The 17,350-nt window shown below is 41.8% G+C and overlaps 1 protein-coding gene across 4 annotated transcripts; it reads left to right on the plus strand.

Annotated features, from left to right (window-relative positions):
* Positions 1–4,639: 4,639 nt before the first annotated feature.
* Positions 4,640–17,344, plus strand: GJA3 (gap junction protein alpha 3). Of its 4 annotated transcripts, none has more exons than XM_027884571.1 (5): positions 4,640–4,785; positions 6,702–6,779; positions 6,886–7,083; positions 11,887–13,395; positions 16,293–17,344. In XM_027884571.1, exons 4-5 carry the CDS (start codon positions 11,904–11,906, stop codon positions 16,427–16,429), a joined length of 1,629 nt encoding a protein of 542 aa, XP_027740372.1. In that variant the 5' UTR covers positions 4,640–4,785; positions 6,702–6,779; positions 6,886–7,083; positions 11,887–11,903; the 3' UTR covers positions 16,430–17,344. The 4 variants fall into 4 exon arrangements, with proteins under 4 accessions (XP_027740372.1, XP_027740380.1, XP_027740390.1 ...); XM_027884579.1 differs by having other exon boundaries at positions 6,993–7,083; XM_027884589.1 differs by lacking the exon at positions 6,886–7,083.
* Positions 17,345–17,350: the final 6 nt, after the last annotated feature.

Consider the following 17,350-nt stretch of genomic DNA (forward strand, 5'->3'; position numbering starts at 1 on the left):
GCTTACAGGGAGGCCACGTGAACTTCCACACTGACGTGACTGTGGGGCAGCAGGTCATGGTGTTGGGAAAGAAGAGCTGCAGGGAGTGAGTGGAAGGGGTGGAGGGAACGGCAACATGAAGTTTGTTTGATGCTACACACACGCAATTTCAAACCACAGCCTCTGGCTGTGTTTTCCTGAGTGACTGCTACTAGAAAGGCAAAGTCTTAACTGTCTTTTCCCTTCTTTTGCTTCTGTACCCTTCCTTGCTCTCTATTCCTCTCTATTAGCCCTGCTTCTCAGCTACCGGCCATCTTCTCCCCTGCTCCAACACAATCTTCCCCAAACTTTTATATGAGTTGATTTAACACATTACCTTAGCAGAGAACTATTTAAACTCTGTGGGGGGCTTTTTGTTTGTTTGTTTGTTTTTGTTTATTTTTTTACCTCAGTTAGCTTTCTGCCAGGCTTGTGGCAGGAATGACTATATTTCAATATTTTTATTTCATATTTCTGCCCATAGTGTGGAAAAAAAATAGCATCACACCATGACAGTATGATAGCAGGCATAATTCCTCTTAGGATCCTGCATGTCCTGTGTCCTTCTTTTTAATTCCTCCTCATAACAGATGCCTGGCTTGTACTGTTATAGTTCTTTCTCTAATACATCTCAAATGGAGCTTTTGCTTCCATGAAGATGACCTGAAAGCATCTCACTGCTACATATCCTAGAACACTCCAATTTTTGTTGTTGTTGTGTTAGGAGACTTCCCATAGTTCCCAAAGGACTTTGGAGAGGAAGCCAGTTCTAGTGGCTTAAACACCAGCCTAGAGTCTCAGTGCTATTCTCAGAACCATATAACCTAGGACAAGATATTAAGTCTTCCTGTGGCTCCATTCCTACAAACTAGAAGTCACATTAAGTCTTTCTACAAACTAGAAATAATAATAGTTCTTCCTGTCACCTGTTCTTGCTTGTTAATATGCTGTGTTCTCTGACATGTGTGGAGGTAGCATGTAACAGAACAGAACACTAATCACTAATTGGTCAATAATAAAAACTAGTATATAATATCAGATTAAAATATTACTTCAGCCTTTTTATTGCCATTTTATTTATTATTTTATTAGTTTTAAAATATTTTGATTCATCCATGTAAAAAGCAGCTAGAGAAGAAAATATTTTAATCCTCCTTGCTTCAAGCTGTGCCTCCTGAGGTAGCAGTACCCATTCCCAACATTGAAATACCTTTAGTGCCATCTTCTGTAGCACAGAGGCATGTCAAGCACAATTCTTTTTATTAACATGCCATACAGTGCCACAACAAGCTGAACTGAAGGCATTTGTAACTGGTTTTTTTAGGTTGTGTGGACAGAACTGCTGTCAGCAGTGCTGAGCCACGTGTCACTTTGGTGTGGCTTGCTTACAACTGATGACATGTACCCCAGCTGTGGGCTCTTTCCATTAAATTCTGTTTGGATGCACAATTATGGTAAGAGTGACCCTCTTCTGCACTTCAATATAGATGTTTAAATTAGAAACAGTATGGGGGAAACACTGTTTTGGATCAATTCTGATCTGAAACAGTCCATTTTTCTTGTTGAGCAACAGCTCAGGTTCAGACTAAGGGCAAGATGTATCTCCTTAACTTATGAGATCTTTTTATCATTTCATAAAGCCTTGTGTCTATTTCTTATCTACTTTCCATGTACCTTGCCATGCAAACCTGATTCACCTAATCTTAAAAATACCTGCCTGACTGCTCTGTCTCCACACTTCTTGAATTCACTTTGTTTCTGCACCAGTCAAATCATATACTGCTGAATGTCTGTCTGCATGTGAAACAGGGGTTGTCACCTGGGTGGAGGCTTGGATGGAAGACAAAAAGTGGTAGTAAAGAAGATAATTAATCCCTCTCTGGAGACATTCAAAACCCACTTGGGTGTGTTCCTGTGTCACCTGCTCTAGGTGACCCTGCCTTAGCAGGGGGATTGGACTGGATGATCTTTACAGGTCCCTTCCAACACTAATGATTCTGTGATAATTAAAGGAAGGCTGAAATTTTTCTAAGTGTGCATTTTAATGTAAAAATTTAAATGTGACCGAAGTTTTATGCTGCTGTCTAGTGCTAATGACAATGGAGGGAACCTTTTAATGAGGGCTGGTAGTGTTGAATATAAGAGAGGAAGCTAGCAGGATGGCTCTTCCCTGGAAATCCTTCTGTCAGAAAGTCCACATAAAGAGACATTTTTTAACACCATTAACTAAATCTGAGCATAGACCCTCCTTTCCTAGTATATGACTAACAAATAACCATCCATACCACCTTGACATGCTTCTGTGCTTGGCCTTTTACCAGCACATAATTTGTTCTTTATTTTTAAAGCTGTTTCCTTCAAAATTTCCCCATGGATATTGTATCCTTGCTTATCTTATTTTTCACAAATGATCGAGAGGATTTTGTCGAGAGACCAAACCTCTTCTTATATGATGCCAGAGGAGAATTCTTAGAAAGGAAATTGTTAGCTAATGCGTGTAGTCCCATGGTAAGCAGGCATCGCATCAGATTCTCCCCATTTGAAAGGTAATTATTTCTATCATAAAAACTTCCTGTGGCAGTACTGAAAGGGTGCTCTAGAACCTCATTGCTCTCCTGAGTAAGAATATTTTTCTTAAAAACAACAAGTATCAAGGTCAGTTTGTACATACGGTGGGAAATGCCACTTTAAACTTCCAGAAACGGAAAAAGCCATCAGAGAAACACCCAGTTCTTCACGCTATTAAACATTTTGGACAGATGATTGAAAACAAGAGATCTGCCTACCTCTCCCTAAAATAAACTTCTTGCCCTTCAGCTGACTTTGTGAGCTGAGAGATTTCACTCCACAAAGAAAGTTATAATATTAGGAATTACTGGAGCTGATGGGATTCCATCCTGTACCCCAACACAGCCTCTCATGCTCCACTGTTTCAGGATCAATACTGCAGTACTACTACACTTACAGTCACGACAGCACTGTGCTTCAGCTGTATCACCCAGCTCTGAATAGTCATTTGTCCTTGTGCCACCCCTAGTGCTTAGGTCCACAGAGATCTTCCTCCCTCGTGTTTTCAGCCGTAAGACTCATAGGGAGCAATCAAGCATTGCAAGGATATAAGAACATGGGGATGGTCTGATTCAGTTTCTCAACAGTCCTCTGTTACACACCACTCCTCAAAATGTGTCAAATTTTTTCGTGGATGGTATTTTTACTAAATAGAGCAACAGTGAGCCATGGTTAAGTTTTCAGCTGTGGTTAAGTTTTCAGCTCTTTTGCTGTAGAGTAGCTATCAACAGAAACTCATACCTTACTGCGGAAGAGTTGTTGAGTTGTTGTGCTACTTTAAGTCATTCTGCCTATCACAGAATCAAGTTGTTCTGTCTTAGAATCATAGGATGGTTTGGGTTGGAAGAGACTTCAAAGATCTACTTCCAACCTGCCCTGATAAGGGCAGAGATACCTTCCACTAGACCACGTTGCTCAAAGCTCCATCCAACCCAGCCATGAACACTGCCAGGAATGGGGCATCCACAGCTTCTCTGGACAACCTGTTCCAGTGTCTCACCAAACTCACTGAAAAGAATTTCTTCCTAATATCTGATCTAAACCTACCTCTTTCCATTTAGAGCCATTCCCCTTGTCCAGTCACTACATGCTTTTAATAAAAGTCCCTCTCTGGCTTTCTTGTAGGCCCCTTTTAGGAACTGGAAGGCTGCTGTACAGTCTCCTTAGAGCCTTCTCTCCAGGCTGAACAGCCCTGCAACTCTCTCAGCCTGTCTTCATAGGAGAGGTGCTCCAGCCCTCTGATCGTCTTTGCTGCCTCTTCTGGACTCGCTCCAACAGGTCCATGTCCTTCTTATGTTGGCAGCCCCACAGCTGGATGCAGGTGGAGTCTCATGAGAGCAGAACAGAGGGAGAAAATCACCTCCCTTGACCCGCTTTGAGCAGAATCATCTCTCACGCTGCTTTTGATGCTGCCCAGAACATGGGCAACACTAAAGAACACGCAAAAACCTAACCAAAACGTAGGTGATAGTATTTTTGAGCCCTGATGCTGACAATATCGAGAGACACGTCTAAATCATCATTTTGGAAATAGTGGCAACTGATCTTTTTTTTTTTTTTTTTTTTCCCCCCCCCAAAAGGTCTGCACACAGACAGCTTGACAAGCTAATCCTCAGTGAGCGGGGTCTCGGGTAAAGAAAAAAAAGGCACTAGCAACCTTTTTGGGTTCTTCCTACAGGAGAGGCAGGCAGAAGCAGCTAGGTTTGCCTCCTCACAAAAATAAAAAGACCCAACTTCTTTTTGTGAAGAATCTTTTGGCCTTTAGGTTGTTTTTGTTTTTGTTTGTTTGTTTTGTTTTGTTTCGTTTGTTTGTTTTTCACTTTTGCTCTCAGGTGTCTCTAACACCTGACAGAGGGCCGCACTTTCGGCCGCCGGGGCGAGGCGCCCTCTGACACCGGTGCCGCAGCCGTGTCCCGGGACGCCGTTCCGGGACGGGAGCGGGAGCTGGAGCTGGAGCGGGCGGCGGGGGGCGTGCGGGAAGCGGCTCCCGCTGCGCTGCCTCCGCCGCAGCCCGGCGGGGCGGGCGGGCGGCCCAGCGGGGAGGGGTTTCTCACGCTTTTATTCTCTGGGAGGAATAAACTGTTTTATTTCCCAGGAAATCCCGCGGGGGTGGGATGGATCACCTGCAGAGCGACAAACGTTTTAGAATCCAGGGAGAGAAGGGCGAACACCCCGGCCGCTCCGCCCGGAGCCTCGCGGGTGAGGAGAGGGGCGGCCGGCGCGGCCCATATGAAGCCGGCTGCTGTGCCCGGGGCGGGAGGGGAGGGAGGGAGGGAGGGAGGAGGGGAGGGCTGGGTGCCCGGTGCCTGTGGGGAAGCCCGTCAGAGGGGCAGCCCGTCAGAGGGCAGAGGTGCCGTCGCGGCCGCGCTCCCGCCCGCCCGAGGGGCGCGCTGCCAGCCCGGGCAGCAGCACGGAGAGAGGTGGGCACCGGCCTGCCGGGCGCCTCCCGCCCCGCCCCGGCACCCAGCCCCCCCGCCCCCTCCGCTTTTTCCATAGCCCGAGCAAAGTTTGGGGGCGCCTCTTCCCCCCGGTTAAACGAGTTATGCGCCATCGCTGCCTGGACTCTTCCGAAGTCGTTGAGCTTCTGGTGCCTAAAACAGCGCTCCTCCCGCGAAGCGTAAGTAGAGCGACCCTGGTCTGTGCCGCTCGGCCCCCGTCGCGGAGCCGCCGCTCCGCAGAGAGGCTCGGCCGGCGGGGCCGCAGCCGCGGGCGGACTGGGAACCTGCGCTGAGGGCGGGAGGCGGGAGCTGCCTGGGGGCTCTGCGGGGCCCCCCGGCCGTGGGCTGGGCGCCAGGGAAGGGCAGGGCGGGGCCGAGCCTGCTCATCCCGCTTAGGACGAATGAGGGAAGGGGAGCCCGTGCTTAGGATTCCTCCTTGAGGGTCCCCGGTGCGAGCGTCCCTCCGTTGCTGCCCCACCGAGGGAACCGTCTGCAGGCAGCGGCAGCTCGCAGATGGGGCGGGAACTGAGCCTGGTGAGGCAGACAGAAGTGTCCAAACCTAACCAAGTACCTGAGATGCAGTGGAAAGCAGAACGCCAAATATACCCGGGATTGTTTGGGCCGTTGACCGCCAAAGGGTGCCCGTGTAGGGGCATGTAATTTTTTCCTTAAGGGTTGCCACTCACATTCAAACATTGATGTGCATTCCAAGTCCGTTTTGTACTTGGAGTAAAGTTAAATCCTAACTATAAAGAGAATTGCTTTAACTCTTGTAAGTGGTGCCACACAGAATGATGGAGTTCAGGAGTGTACTCCAAGATGGTTCTCGGGTTCCTTAAAGTGAGCTCTGAGTTCTCTGGCCCGTACAAACACTTTCTACTGATGGTGGGAAAAACAGCCGTCTGGCCTCTCTGCATTAACCAGGCTTTTACCTCACTCTTCTGGTTGCATCTTCGATCTGAGAGTTATCCAAACATGCTGGTTACTCACTTGTTCACTTAGGACTCATGAGTGATGCAAAGTATTGAGATGAATAAATATTCTTTAGAAGGTATTTATAGCTTGATTAAGTAAAACTTTGCCAATGTTATAAGCAAAACAAAGTTGTTTCATTTGTGTCTGTTCTTTTTTTCCTCTAGGCAAAAAGAGTATTAGAGTATTTGGGTTCATTGCTGAGTCGCTGAAGAAATCATATAAGTCTAAGATGTTATTAGGAATCCTTAGTGTGTTAGGCCTTTAAGACATAGATAGATATGAAGAATGACGTAGATATGAAGAATGAATTGAACTGAGTAGCCAGAGCTATTAAAGCGTCCCTTTAAGAGAAATTTACTGGAACACTTTGATTTTAAACTAGAAAAAAAATTAAATGGTTACCATAGTACAAAAATGTACTTTAAAGAAGTTTGAATGGGGTTTACAGTACCATCTCCCTTGCAGTTACTTTTACTTGCCTGAAGTCCCCTCACATGGATACTTGAATGCTGGAGTACTTGCTTCTCTGCAGTGTAAAAGGCTCTTGAGTCTCTGAGTGCCAGAAAGGCTCATCTTTCCGATGTATATCTGGGGTGGGGGGCGGGACACTCCTTACTGTGCAGTTTTTAGACCTGTGTGGCTAAACGTATGTGGGCACCTGACAGATCTGTCTCATTCATGCTTCACTCACTCGGGATGTAGGACTGTTGCCCTCATGCTCAACGGCTATTCCACAGTCCCCTGGTAGCTCCACACCCTCCACACCTTTCAGCTTTATTGGTAAGTCACTGTCTTTCAATTCTGATGTAGAGCTCTAAGATGCCATTTGAGTATTCTGGGGGAGAAAAGGGGTTACTTTTTGTTCCTGTTTTTCTCCTGCAACTAGAGAATCAGAGGAGGGGTTTGTTATACCAGGGAACAGAGTTTAACAGGTGGGGTGTAGCTCTCCTCCCCGGCTCAGCCCTGCGCTCCTCGAGCTTTTCCTTTACCCAGGCCAAACTTTCACTCTGAGGTCAAGTGAAGTCAAGAAGAAGTCAAAAGAAGTTTTGCCTGGGATTTAAGGAGGAGGCTCCATAGCAGTAAAGTAAGTTTAAGGTAATAATAAGATCAAATAAGGAATTAATTTCTAACAAGTGTTTAAGATGCAATGAGAGTGGTAATGCATGTGTCTGAAAGTATGACACTGTGAGGATGAAAGAAGGTATTTTTCAAGTCCTCATTTAAACAAGTTTATAAAATGAACTATGAAACCTCCATTGTGACTTATGAAACACTCACCCTTGTATGTCATGAATAGGTACATGACCAAATACCATTAAGTTTTACTGGAAATTATAGTAGCTTGTTCTGTTCCTGCATATATGCCAGTTTATTTGGATTTACATGGTCACACTGCAGACTTTCTGCAGGATGACTGCTTTTATCTGATTTAAATAGCAGAGTTAAGAACCTGGTGGTAAAGGAGGTGCCTCATTGTTTAGTGTAAAAACAAATGAAATATTGCAAGTTGTTTTAGCAGCATTTTTTTCTCATACTGCTTCGTAACATTTAGATAATTTTAAAGATAAAAGTCGAAATCCCATAATTTTAGACTGTCACAAGAAATTAAAGGAAATGTGAACTGAATTTAAGAACTCATATTCAGACAAGGACGTCTGTCAGGTTTCTGAATAATTGTTAAGGGACATCTTTTAGATATACCAGTGTAATAAAATCATAAATACATCAGGTTTCATAATCTATGTATGTAACACAACCGTGTAGTTATTTATGTGTATAGTATGTGCATATGTGTAGATAAATACATAAACATATATATGTGTGAGTAGAATTATAAATAATTAAAATATCATATTTTAATTATTTATAATAAATAATTAAAATATCATATTTCACACGCTTGGTGAACCCATCTGGTGACATCATCAGAAATAAAAATAACTGACAAGTTTACAGATGACACATTATAAGTATTTGTCTCCTGTAGACGGATATATATATATATATATATATATATATATATATGGCATCACAACTTCTAAAATTTATTCTGTCTCTTACTTGTTCTATTTGCTACATGCACGTAAACACCGTACACAAAGTCTATTTGTGCATGTCCTAAACTAGTAATTAATAACAGAACGTTGATTCTTAAATGCCATGCCAATTTTTATGAACTGTCCATTTTTCAATATTTGTCTCAGAGTAATGATTTTCTAAGTGAACCGAACAATACAGGACTCACAGTTCTTATTAAATGATCCCAAGGTTCATGAAGATCTTGCTTTTCAAACAATTGAATTAGATTGCTTTCTGAGAGAGATTCTCTTGTCATTCTCTAGTGGACATCAAGAAATTCAGATAAAGATGTTTCATTCCTTAATCTGCATTTTTTCCAAGCACAAAAAGAAAAAAATGTCTCCTTTCACAATCCATATTAAAGATTAGGTCTTAACAGTTGCCTAGCTCTGGATTTCAGCAGCACTGAAAATAATTCTGTACAGTTGAAGTTTATGCAATACTACAAAAGCAAGTTTGGGATTGATCTCAAATAAAATATTGAGTTGTGGCTGTTAAATTTAGATTTAGGTATTGTTGAACTTACTGGGAAAAACTCAAATATTCTGTGAGCTCTGAGGACCTTGTGGTTTCATTTGAGGTCATTTAATCATTATCTGAATTAAGTCATCCCTTTAAATTTTTTGTGTGACTTTGGATGAGTTATGTTGGCTTTATAATTGCTTACTGAAGAATGTATTGACACTGAAGAAAGATACAGGACCTGGATTTCTGGGAACCCTCCAGCCAGTGGAAATATGTAACTTTGTGTTGCACTTGGAAATTACATCCTTCCCAAATGGATGTACTATGGGCAACGCACATTTTCTGGTGAAGGCAACAATTGCTACAGTTCATACCAAGACGAGCACTGAGGTTTTTCACCTCAGTGCAGTTAAGGTGCCATGAAGTATCTACTCACAGCTTAGACACTTTTTCTTTGTGTGCAGGATGAGTTTGCACACTCTGGTACACAAATATAAATCTTTTAACTAATATAAGCATTAGAATAGCTTCCTTATATGTATCCTTTGAGAAATGCCTTGTGTCATGTCTTTGGTCCTGAATTATCTCAGCCTAGGCATTGTTGACCTATAGTAGAAACAAAAAAAAAAAGTTCTTGTGTAGTATTACTGAATGGAGAATGATTAAATTAGATGGATATATTATTTATAATTTTTAAGTTTTACCAATTTTTATTGTTCTTCTTCTACTAATCACTAGATAAATCTTCAGAAAAGCACAAAAAATCCTACTTTCATTGTAGTCATTGTCACCTATGGATCTCAGTAAGAAATGCACTTCAGTGTGCCTGTAAGGGGAAATAATTGATACTTGTGTTTACCTTACAGTGCAGGGGTTATAATTTTTCATGAGGGTAAACCAACTGCTTTTTTTTGGAGCAACAGAAGGTAATATCTGTCTTTATATAAAACAGTGTGTGGGCTTTGTGCCAGTGGACACAGGGGTAATTGCAGCCATGCTGAAAATAGGACGTAGGAATGAATTCAAGAAAATTTAATGGGCTAACGTTTTGCTGGTTAATAAACTTTCTACTACAAGTACTAGCAACAAAAGAACAAAACATAACTTTGACCACTTATTATCTGAGCTGCCTGGGTTTTTTTTTTTATCTGAATAGAAAATAAAAAGTGGGGTAGAGAGTATTGATCTGAGAGGCACAGAGTAATGCAAAGAATAGCAGAGAAAGGAAATATTGAGATTAGGTTTATGCTACACTTCTTTAATCCATCAAATGTCACATTAGTCATTTTTCTGTTCCTGCATTTTCCCACTCAAAATGAGAACATTCCCAAACATTGGTTTAGGTCTGTTCAAAGTTGGAACTAAACTGGGTATATCTTCAAATGGTTTTGATTAAAAACCAAAAAAAAAATTAATTCCTTATTCCCTTAAAAATTGATACTTCTCAAGATTAAAATTCCTTAACCATCCAAAATATTGTAAACTGTATAAAATTAAGATTGAGGATTAAATTTTAAAATCATATAAGCATATTAAGATTATGAAAATATTATGACAAAATATATTTGGTTTTGGGCTACTATTTTAGGAGGAGAAAAAATACATTCTTCAAAAAAACCTAAATATATTAAAAAAATTATTAAAAAAAAGTTTGAGACCCAGGGACATTAGTACACAAAATTGGTGTTTTGTTGTCAGCATCATCATTTGCTGAAAATGCTGCATATTATGCTGGAAAAAGGATTCACTGATACTAAAGGGGATGTGTCTTTGCAGAATATGAAAGATGTATTTTTTAGGGGAAGTTTTTGCTGAGTTAACTTTGTGGAATAAAAAATAAATTTATATTCCAGGATTTGCAAAAATGCAAAATACTAATAGTTGTTTTGTTGTTTTTTGTATGAAAGCAAACTATCCTGTATTTACAGTTGTTTCATTGCCTCGTAGTAAAATCAAGTTATAAAAAAAGTACCTCAAATAACTTTTATTTCCTTAATTGCCTTAACTAAAAACCTGAAAGAGGTTGCATACAGACTTTGGAAATGCTTCTTCTGGAAAACCAGTGACATAATTGCTGGAAATGACGCTAACTATAATATATATCTAACATAAATATAATAAATATAATAAATATAATTACTAAAATTCCTAAAATATAATTCCTAAATATAATAAATATAATTCCTAGCTGTAATGATGACTGCCTTTTTTTTCTTGGGAATTGAAGACACCTGCATGTTTGGATAAGAAGTATAAATATAAAAAGAGTAATTCAGTTATAAAATATTCTGAGATTTTTAAACAACAGGATAATCACTTTTCTGATAGTGTTTTTTCCAAATCAGGAATTGTGTCTCTGCCTAGAATTGGACATGGGAGGTCCATCATACATGAATTGGTGGAAATTGCTGAGAATATATGCTGTTGTTTTTCACTGAAGTAAGGTCATGGGATGTAATTTTATTTTTTTCCAAGAAAATCTCTGTATACAGTTGTTGAAGTGACCTTAATTTTGTTGCCTTGGTTTTTGTTTTGGTTTTTGGTTTTTTGTTTGGTTTTTTAAATGATGTTGCAGTAGGTATGGTTCAGTAACAATAACTGACTGAACAGTAGGGAAAATGGCATAGAAACCTTTTCATAATTCCTCTCAAAATTTCTCATTCTTCCCAATATTTCAAGTTATTAAAGTAATTCTGGATTTTTTTTAGAAATAAACGATTCAAACATGACTAGGCTTTGAGAACATGCTTGTTGAGTTGTACACATTCCGAAATTAAACTGTAAGTTCCATAGGTTTTGAGTAATTGTTTTTCTGTGTTAGTACAGTTTGAAAATAGCAGAGACTTAGGACATTTCTAACTTCCTGAATGCTGGAGTATATAAGTTCTAATAACAATAAAATCATTAGAATTAGGCAAATTCTGTATCCCACTCTGATACAAGGGCAGTTACATGAATAGTAGGATTACTATAATTGAACTGATTTCAATCTGTTCTTTTCTAAATATAGGCAGGAGCACTTAGAGCCATCTCAGATAGAGGAAATAATGTTTTTAAAAATATTTAAATCTAGTAGAAATTCTAACTTACAAATCCTTCTTGTCTGTTGTGTGTGGGCACTTAAACCTCTTAAACATCTCCCTTTGGTGCTCATCAAAGCCCATGGTTGCATGGTCACAGGGTTATCCAGTTCTTAACGCACATCTGCAATATTCTGCAAAAACAAGTGCAGTTGAGAAATATCATTTGTCAAGGATCAGTCTGTTCTGCCCCAGCATTGTGTAATTATAAGATTTCTCTTTTTTTAAACATTGCTCTAATTGCTGTGATGTTCTTATTGTAGGTTAGAAATCTGAAACAATGGGTGACTGGAGCTTTCTGGGGAGACTGTTAGAGAATGCGCAGGAACACTCCACGGTTATTGGCAAGGTTTGGCTGACAGTACTGTTTATCTTCAGGATACTGGTGCTGGGGGCTGCTGCTGAGGAGGTCTGGGGAGACGAGCAGTCGGACTTTACATGCAACACTCAGCAACCTGGTTGTGAAAATGTTTGCTATGACAAAGCCTTCCCCATTTCTCACATCCGCTTCTGGGTCCTGCAGATCATTTTTGTCTCCACTCCAACCCTCATTTACCTGGGCCATGTCCTGCACATTGTACGCATGGAGGAGAAGAGGAAAGAGAAAGAAGAGATGAAAAAGAAAGGAAGCAGCAAAGATGGAAACTACGCAGTAGCAGCAGCAGCATCTGGCAGTGGTGGCGGAGGAGGCAGCAATAACATCAAGGATCCTGTAGGCAAAAGGGGGAAAGAGAAGCTCCCAATCCGTGATGAACGTGGTAGAATCCGTATGGGGGGTGCCTTGCTCCGTACCTATGTCTTCAACATCATATTCAAGACCCTGTTCGAGGTGGGCTTCATTGTGGGCCAGTATTTCCTGTATGGCTTTGAGCTAAAACCAGTCTACCAGTGCAGCCGCTCACCTTGTCCGCACACTGTCGACTGCTTCATCTCAAGGCCCACTGAGAAGACCATCTTCATAATCTTCATGTTGGTGGTGGCCTCAGTCTCCTTGCTGCTGAACATGCTTGAGATATATCACTTGGGGTGGAAGAAGCTTAAGCAGGGCATGACAAACCAGTACATCCTTGAGATGCCTGTTGCAACAATGACACCAGTTATGGTAACAGGGGAGTCCAAACCCGTTTCCCTGCCACCACCAGCACCACCCGTCGTGGTAACGACTGCCACGCCGCCCCCTGTTCTGCCTGACACCCGTGCTGTCACACCACTGCTGGCCCCAGTCACCATGGCATCATACTATGCTACAGCAGCTCCAAGACCACGGCCCCCCTCCAACACAACCTCCATGGCAAGCTACCCTGTTGCTCCACCAGTTCCCGAGGAGAGACACTGTGCTGTGACTCCCACGCCCATCTCCACTCCTGTCACCATCCCAACCCCCATTCCCACACCCACCCCAGCTGTCGTGAGCTACTTCAACAGCAGCAACCGTGCCCTGACATCCGAGCAGAACTGGGTCAACATGGCAGCGGAGCAGCAGGGGAAGGTTTCCTCCAGCTCAGCAGGCTCCTCTACCCCGAGCAGTGTCCGGCATCACCTTCCCGAGCAAGAAGAGCCACTGGAGCAGCTACTCCCACCCCCAGCCGTGCTGCCCATTGCTGCAGGCAACAGCGGCAGCAGCACCAGCCTGAGCGGGGCAAGCGGCACTAAGTGGGATGTGGAGGGCGAGGAGGAGCTGTCAGGGGCACGGCCCGTGCCGGCCGCCTGCACCACTGTGGAGATGCACGAGCCACCCCTGTTCGTAGACACGCGGCGCCTGAGCAGGGCCAGTAAGTCGAGCAGCTGCAGAGCCCGGTCAGACGACCTGGCCGTGTAGGGCGGTCGCCCCTGCTCGTGGGGGCAGGTGGTGGAAGGCGGAGTGGGCAGGGGAGCTGTCCGGGGAGGCCAGGCCTGGCCTGGTGGGTGAGAAGGCCTGGGCTTCAAACTTAGACGCTTGCTGTTTTTGCACTCTGTGAGTTGTAGTGGGGAAAAATATCAACATTTTCTAATAGGTCAGGGGTGACCAAAGCGCAGCCCGCGGGCCAGGGGACCGGTCCCACTTTCCTTCATGTCCATGGCAGATCTCCCAAGGGCAGCCATAGAAGAGGCCTGCACAGATAGCAGGTGGTGATGGTAGCTGGCCATGTGCCTCAAGGCTGACTTTCATCTGGGAAAAATGTTAGTATCCCTAATGCCCATGTGCCTGGCTGTCATCTCCCTCTTGCCCATGCCTTCACTTCCACCCTTTTTCACACAAGCTCTGCATGAGCAGATGTGATGAATCACTTTCTTCTTTTTAAATCTTACATAGCCCTATGTCAAACATCAGGGTGGCAAATCGTCTGTTGGAACCTGTCGTCTCTGCAGACCAACTTGCCATATTAAAGGTGACTCAGTTTGTTCCATATAACATGACTTAAAGAAGCCTTTGTGCTCATTGCAAATCACCAATGTGGTCCTCGGCCAGGCAGAGTTTAGGTAACCCCTGTGATAGATTTTTGAGGTTCTTCTTTCCATATTTTTTTTTTTCACTCTTGACCTGTTAGGAAGTGTTCAGTTTGACCTTCTATTCAGTGTTTGCCAACCATGATCGCACCATTTTTAAAAGCCCTCAAATATGTTTGAGCATGTTTGATTATAATTTTAGATGACTTCTGAAATTGCTTAGAGGAGGACAGGAATTTAAATCACACCTCAGAAATTATTACACAGAACAATTTCTCTTCAGAAAGCAAGGATTATGATTTCAATACACTGTGGCCCCATACATTGCCCGTGGACAAACAATAGGATAAAGTACAGCTCTGCATTTTAGACTACTAGATATCAGCTTAAGTTTGTTGGAAAAATGCTTTTTAGAGATAAACCTGAGTGCATATTTTTAAGTATTTGAACATTTTGAGAATAATTTTGATCTCTAAGTTTAAAGTTACTTGACTGTGTATTTAATAATTTTAGTTTGATCTTTGGTCTTACAAGATAATGTAAGAGGAAAGAAACTTACTAATGGTAAAATTCCCAAAGCAACATTATTTCCTGTTGTGTCCTACCCTTTAACATCAATCTGTAATGTCTTACAGGTCAGTGAAAACAGATTTAAATAATATTGTATTGCAGAAAAGGTGGCTAAAATATCTGGGCAACATAGTGGCTGAAGAGTCTGTTCTGATCCCACTGAAGTCACTTGAAGACTTTCCGCTGAATTTAACAAAGAGCAAGATTTGGAACGGATCTTGCAGGCCTTATTCAAGCAAAACTAACATTCACATAAAGTTTTGGGAGCCAGAATAAATGTAGATTTTGGGCCGTAGATAAAGACATTGAAATCCTGCTTTTGAAAATTGTGTTTCCCTTAAAAATGGGTGAAGGAAAGTACCGGGTATTTGTTACTAAGGTGCAGCTTTCCTTACAGTGGGCTCTGTCCATTATTCCTTTGTTAACAAGACATTAGTCAGACTTCTGAATACCTGATAAGGCTCAGGAGAGTTTCGGTACAAAAGGAATGAATAATTAGGCCCAAATTCCGTTCTAAGCAAAATCCAAAAGAACTGAAGTTTGAAGTCAGTCCTGTTGCTGCTATAAATCCAAAGTACTGTAACTGGAGAACACACTGGGATAGCCCTTTGCATCTTCAAAGTATTTGGCCTGGCAGTGCAGTCCTTACTCAGGCAAAGCAGGGTCACCCTGTAGCAAGTAGTTACAATTGCCAGTTATTTCTGCTGTTATATGTTTTCCTGAATGTGTTCATTTTATTCAACAGCTAAAATATATTCCTACTGCTCAAGATTAAACATTTTTACTGTTTTCTGAGTAGTCAGAAAAAGCTTCTCATGATCAGAAGCACTGTTCTGCAACCCTTGGGCATGTTGTCTCATGACTTCCTTGTACTGCTTGTGGTGAACCAGGTGAGGAGAAGTCTTTCTGCTCCCATCATCTTGGGGCAGACACTGCGTTAAAAGTCCATGTGTAGTAGTACCATACAGGTATTTATTGTTAGGTGTTCAGCTTCAGACATGCTCTCATGGATTTTCTGTGTTATAAGCCATAAAAATCCTTTCTGCAAGAAAGCTAAAAGCTAAATTCTGCTTTCTATTGTACCCATGCAACTCTGCTGAACTTAGACTGAAGTTGATGAAGTTGCCTAGATGTATAGAGAGGCAGAACATGAGACTCAAAATTTTTAGATTTACTAGCATCTATAGCAGCAGTTTTGTAAGTTTTGATAAATGCCAGTTAATTATATTGCTGAAATAATGCAATATGCATCTCTGTATTTTAGTGCATCAAAATTTATAGGCTACATTTCCCTTTCTTCTATGCTTCTGAAGAATGAAGTCAAAGTCATTCTGGAGTGTATTTATATAAATGAGACCACCTGGAATATGTGCTTTTTTGTATCAGTGCCTGAGAGCAAAACTGGCTTGTTTTTTGATGGGGCTTTGAATCTTGCAGTCCTTACTTTAGTACAACCCTCACAGAGTGTGTCCTGCAGGATTGCATCCATATTGTATATAAAAAATAGTAACAGAGATAGATTTAACTTACAATCAACTGATACCTAGTCTGACCTTTTCTAGTAAATGTGTGTGGTTAGACCTGCAGACAGTTCAGATGCTTTTGTGGAATATATGGTATTTTCAGTCAGAGTGACTACTGGAAAGCTCTAAAAGATCATTTTTCCTGTTAGGTGAAGCTCGGGGGGAGAAATGTAACTCTATTGCAACCCCTAAGAGAAGTCTGAGAGAGCAGCCTCTGCATCCAAGCAGTACTGGTCTGAGAAAGCAAAGCTACAACTCACAGGTTGCGCTTTTAAGATCAGCTTAAGTTCCATCACGTAACTATGCAGCGTCAAGCCTCTTCATTACCTACAGTTTCATTTGGAGTCCAGTAACTGTTTCTTCATTTAAGCCCAGGTAACTGTTTTGGCAGAATTCCTCCTTAGTGCTTACAACTGCTTTTAGTTGCCACATCGCATCTGGGTTCAGATTTGTTGAAAGAAAAATCTTGCTGGTGTGGCCAATTTTGAGCACTCTAATCTTTACTCGTGAATGAACACTGAATTCAATATCGTATCAGTCAAGTATAACGATGGAGAATTCCACAGTTCTAGGAAGTACATACAAACACTCACTAAATTGCAGAACAGAGTCTGTTGGTAAAAACTATCTGCTAGTTTCCAAGTAATTTACTCTTTCACATCAATTAATTACAGAGTCTCATGGGAACTGGTAGCAAGTGATATTTTGATTTAGCCCGGTCATACGGCTGTTCAATCCACAATCCTGAAAGACCTTAGATGTACAGCTGAAACCTTTAGGTAAGTTACTGCAAAAGCAGAAGTCAGATCAGAATCATGCTTGATATTAAGCAAACTGAAAAAAACTCCACTCATTTTTGCTCTTTGAGTAAAATAATTGTGGGAAAACTTGTTGTCTCTCTTACTTGAAGTTAAAAAATATGCTGAGGTGAACTATGGAAAAGAAAACTGAAAAAAAATACTCTTTGAACAAGTTACCAGGTGTATAATGTACTACTCTTTTTGCAGTATATTTGTCATTCATCAAGGCACTTAGAGCTAATTAAATGTCTGACATTTTGCAGCTCGAGATTATTTTCTGGTATGAATACGTAAGTGTAGCATCAGCGAAATAATTAAAGCAAGCTTTAAAAACCAGATCAATACTTAGGTCCTTTTTTGGTTAGGCATGGGACCACCTCCTCAGCTGCTACAAAGCTGTTGTATTC

This window comes from Empidonax traillii, unplaced genomic scaffold, assembly GCF_003031625.1.
Source record: "Empidonax traillii isolate 1590-97213 ecotype Southwest subspecies unplaced genomic scaffold, ASM303162v1 scaffold9:size3134949, whole genome shotgun sequence".
Taxonomy (NCBI): domain Eukaryota; kingdom Metazoa; phylum Chordata; class Aves; order Passeriformes; family Tyrannidae; genus Empidonax; species Empidonax traillii.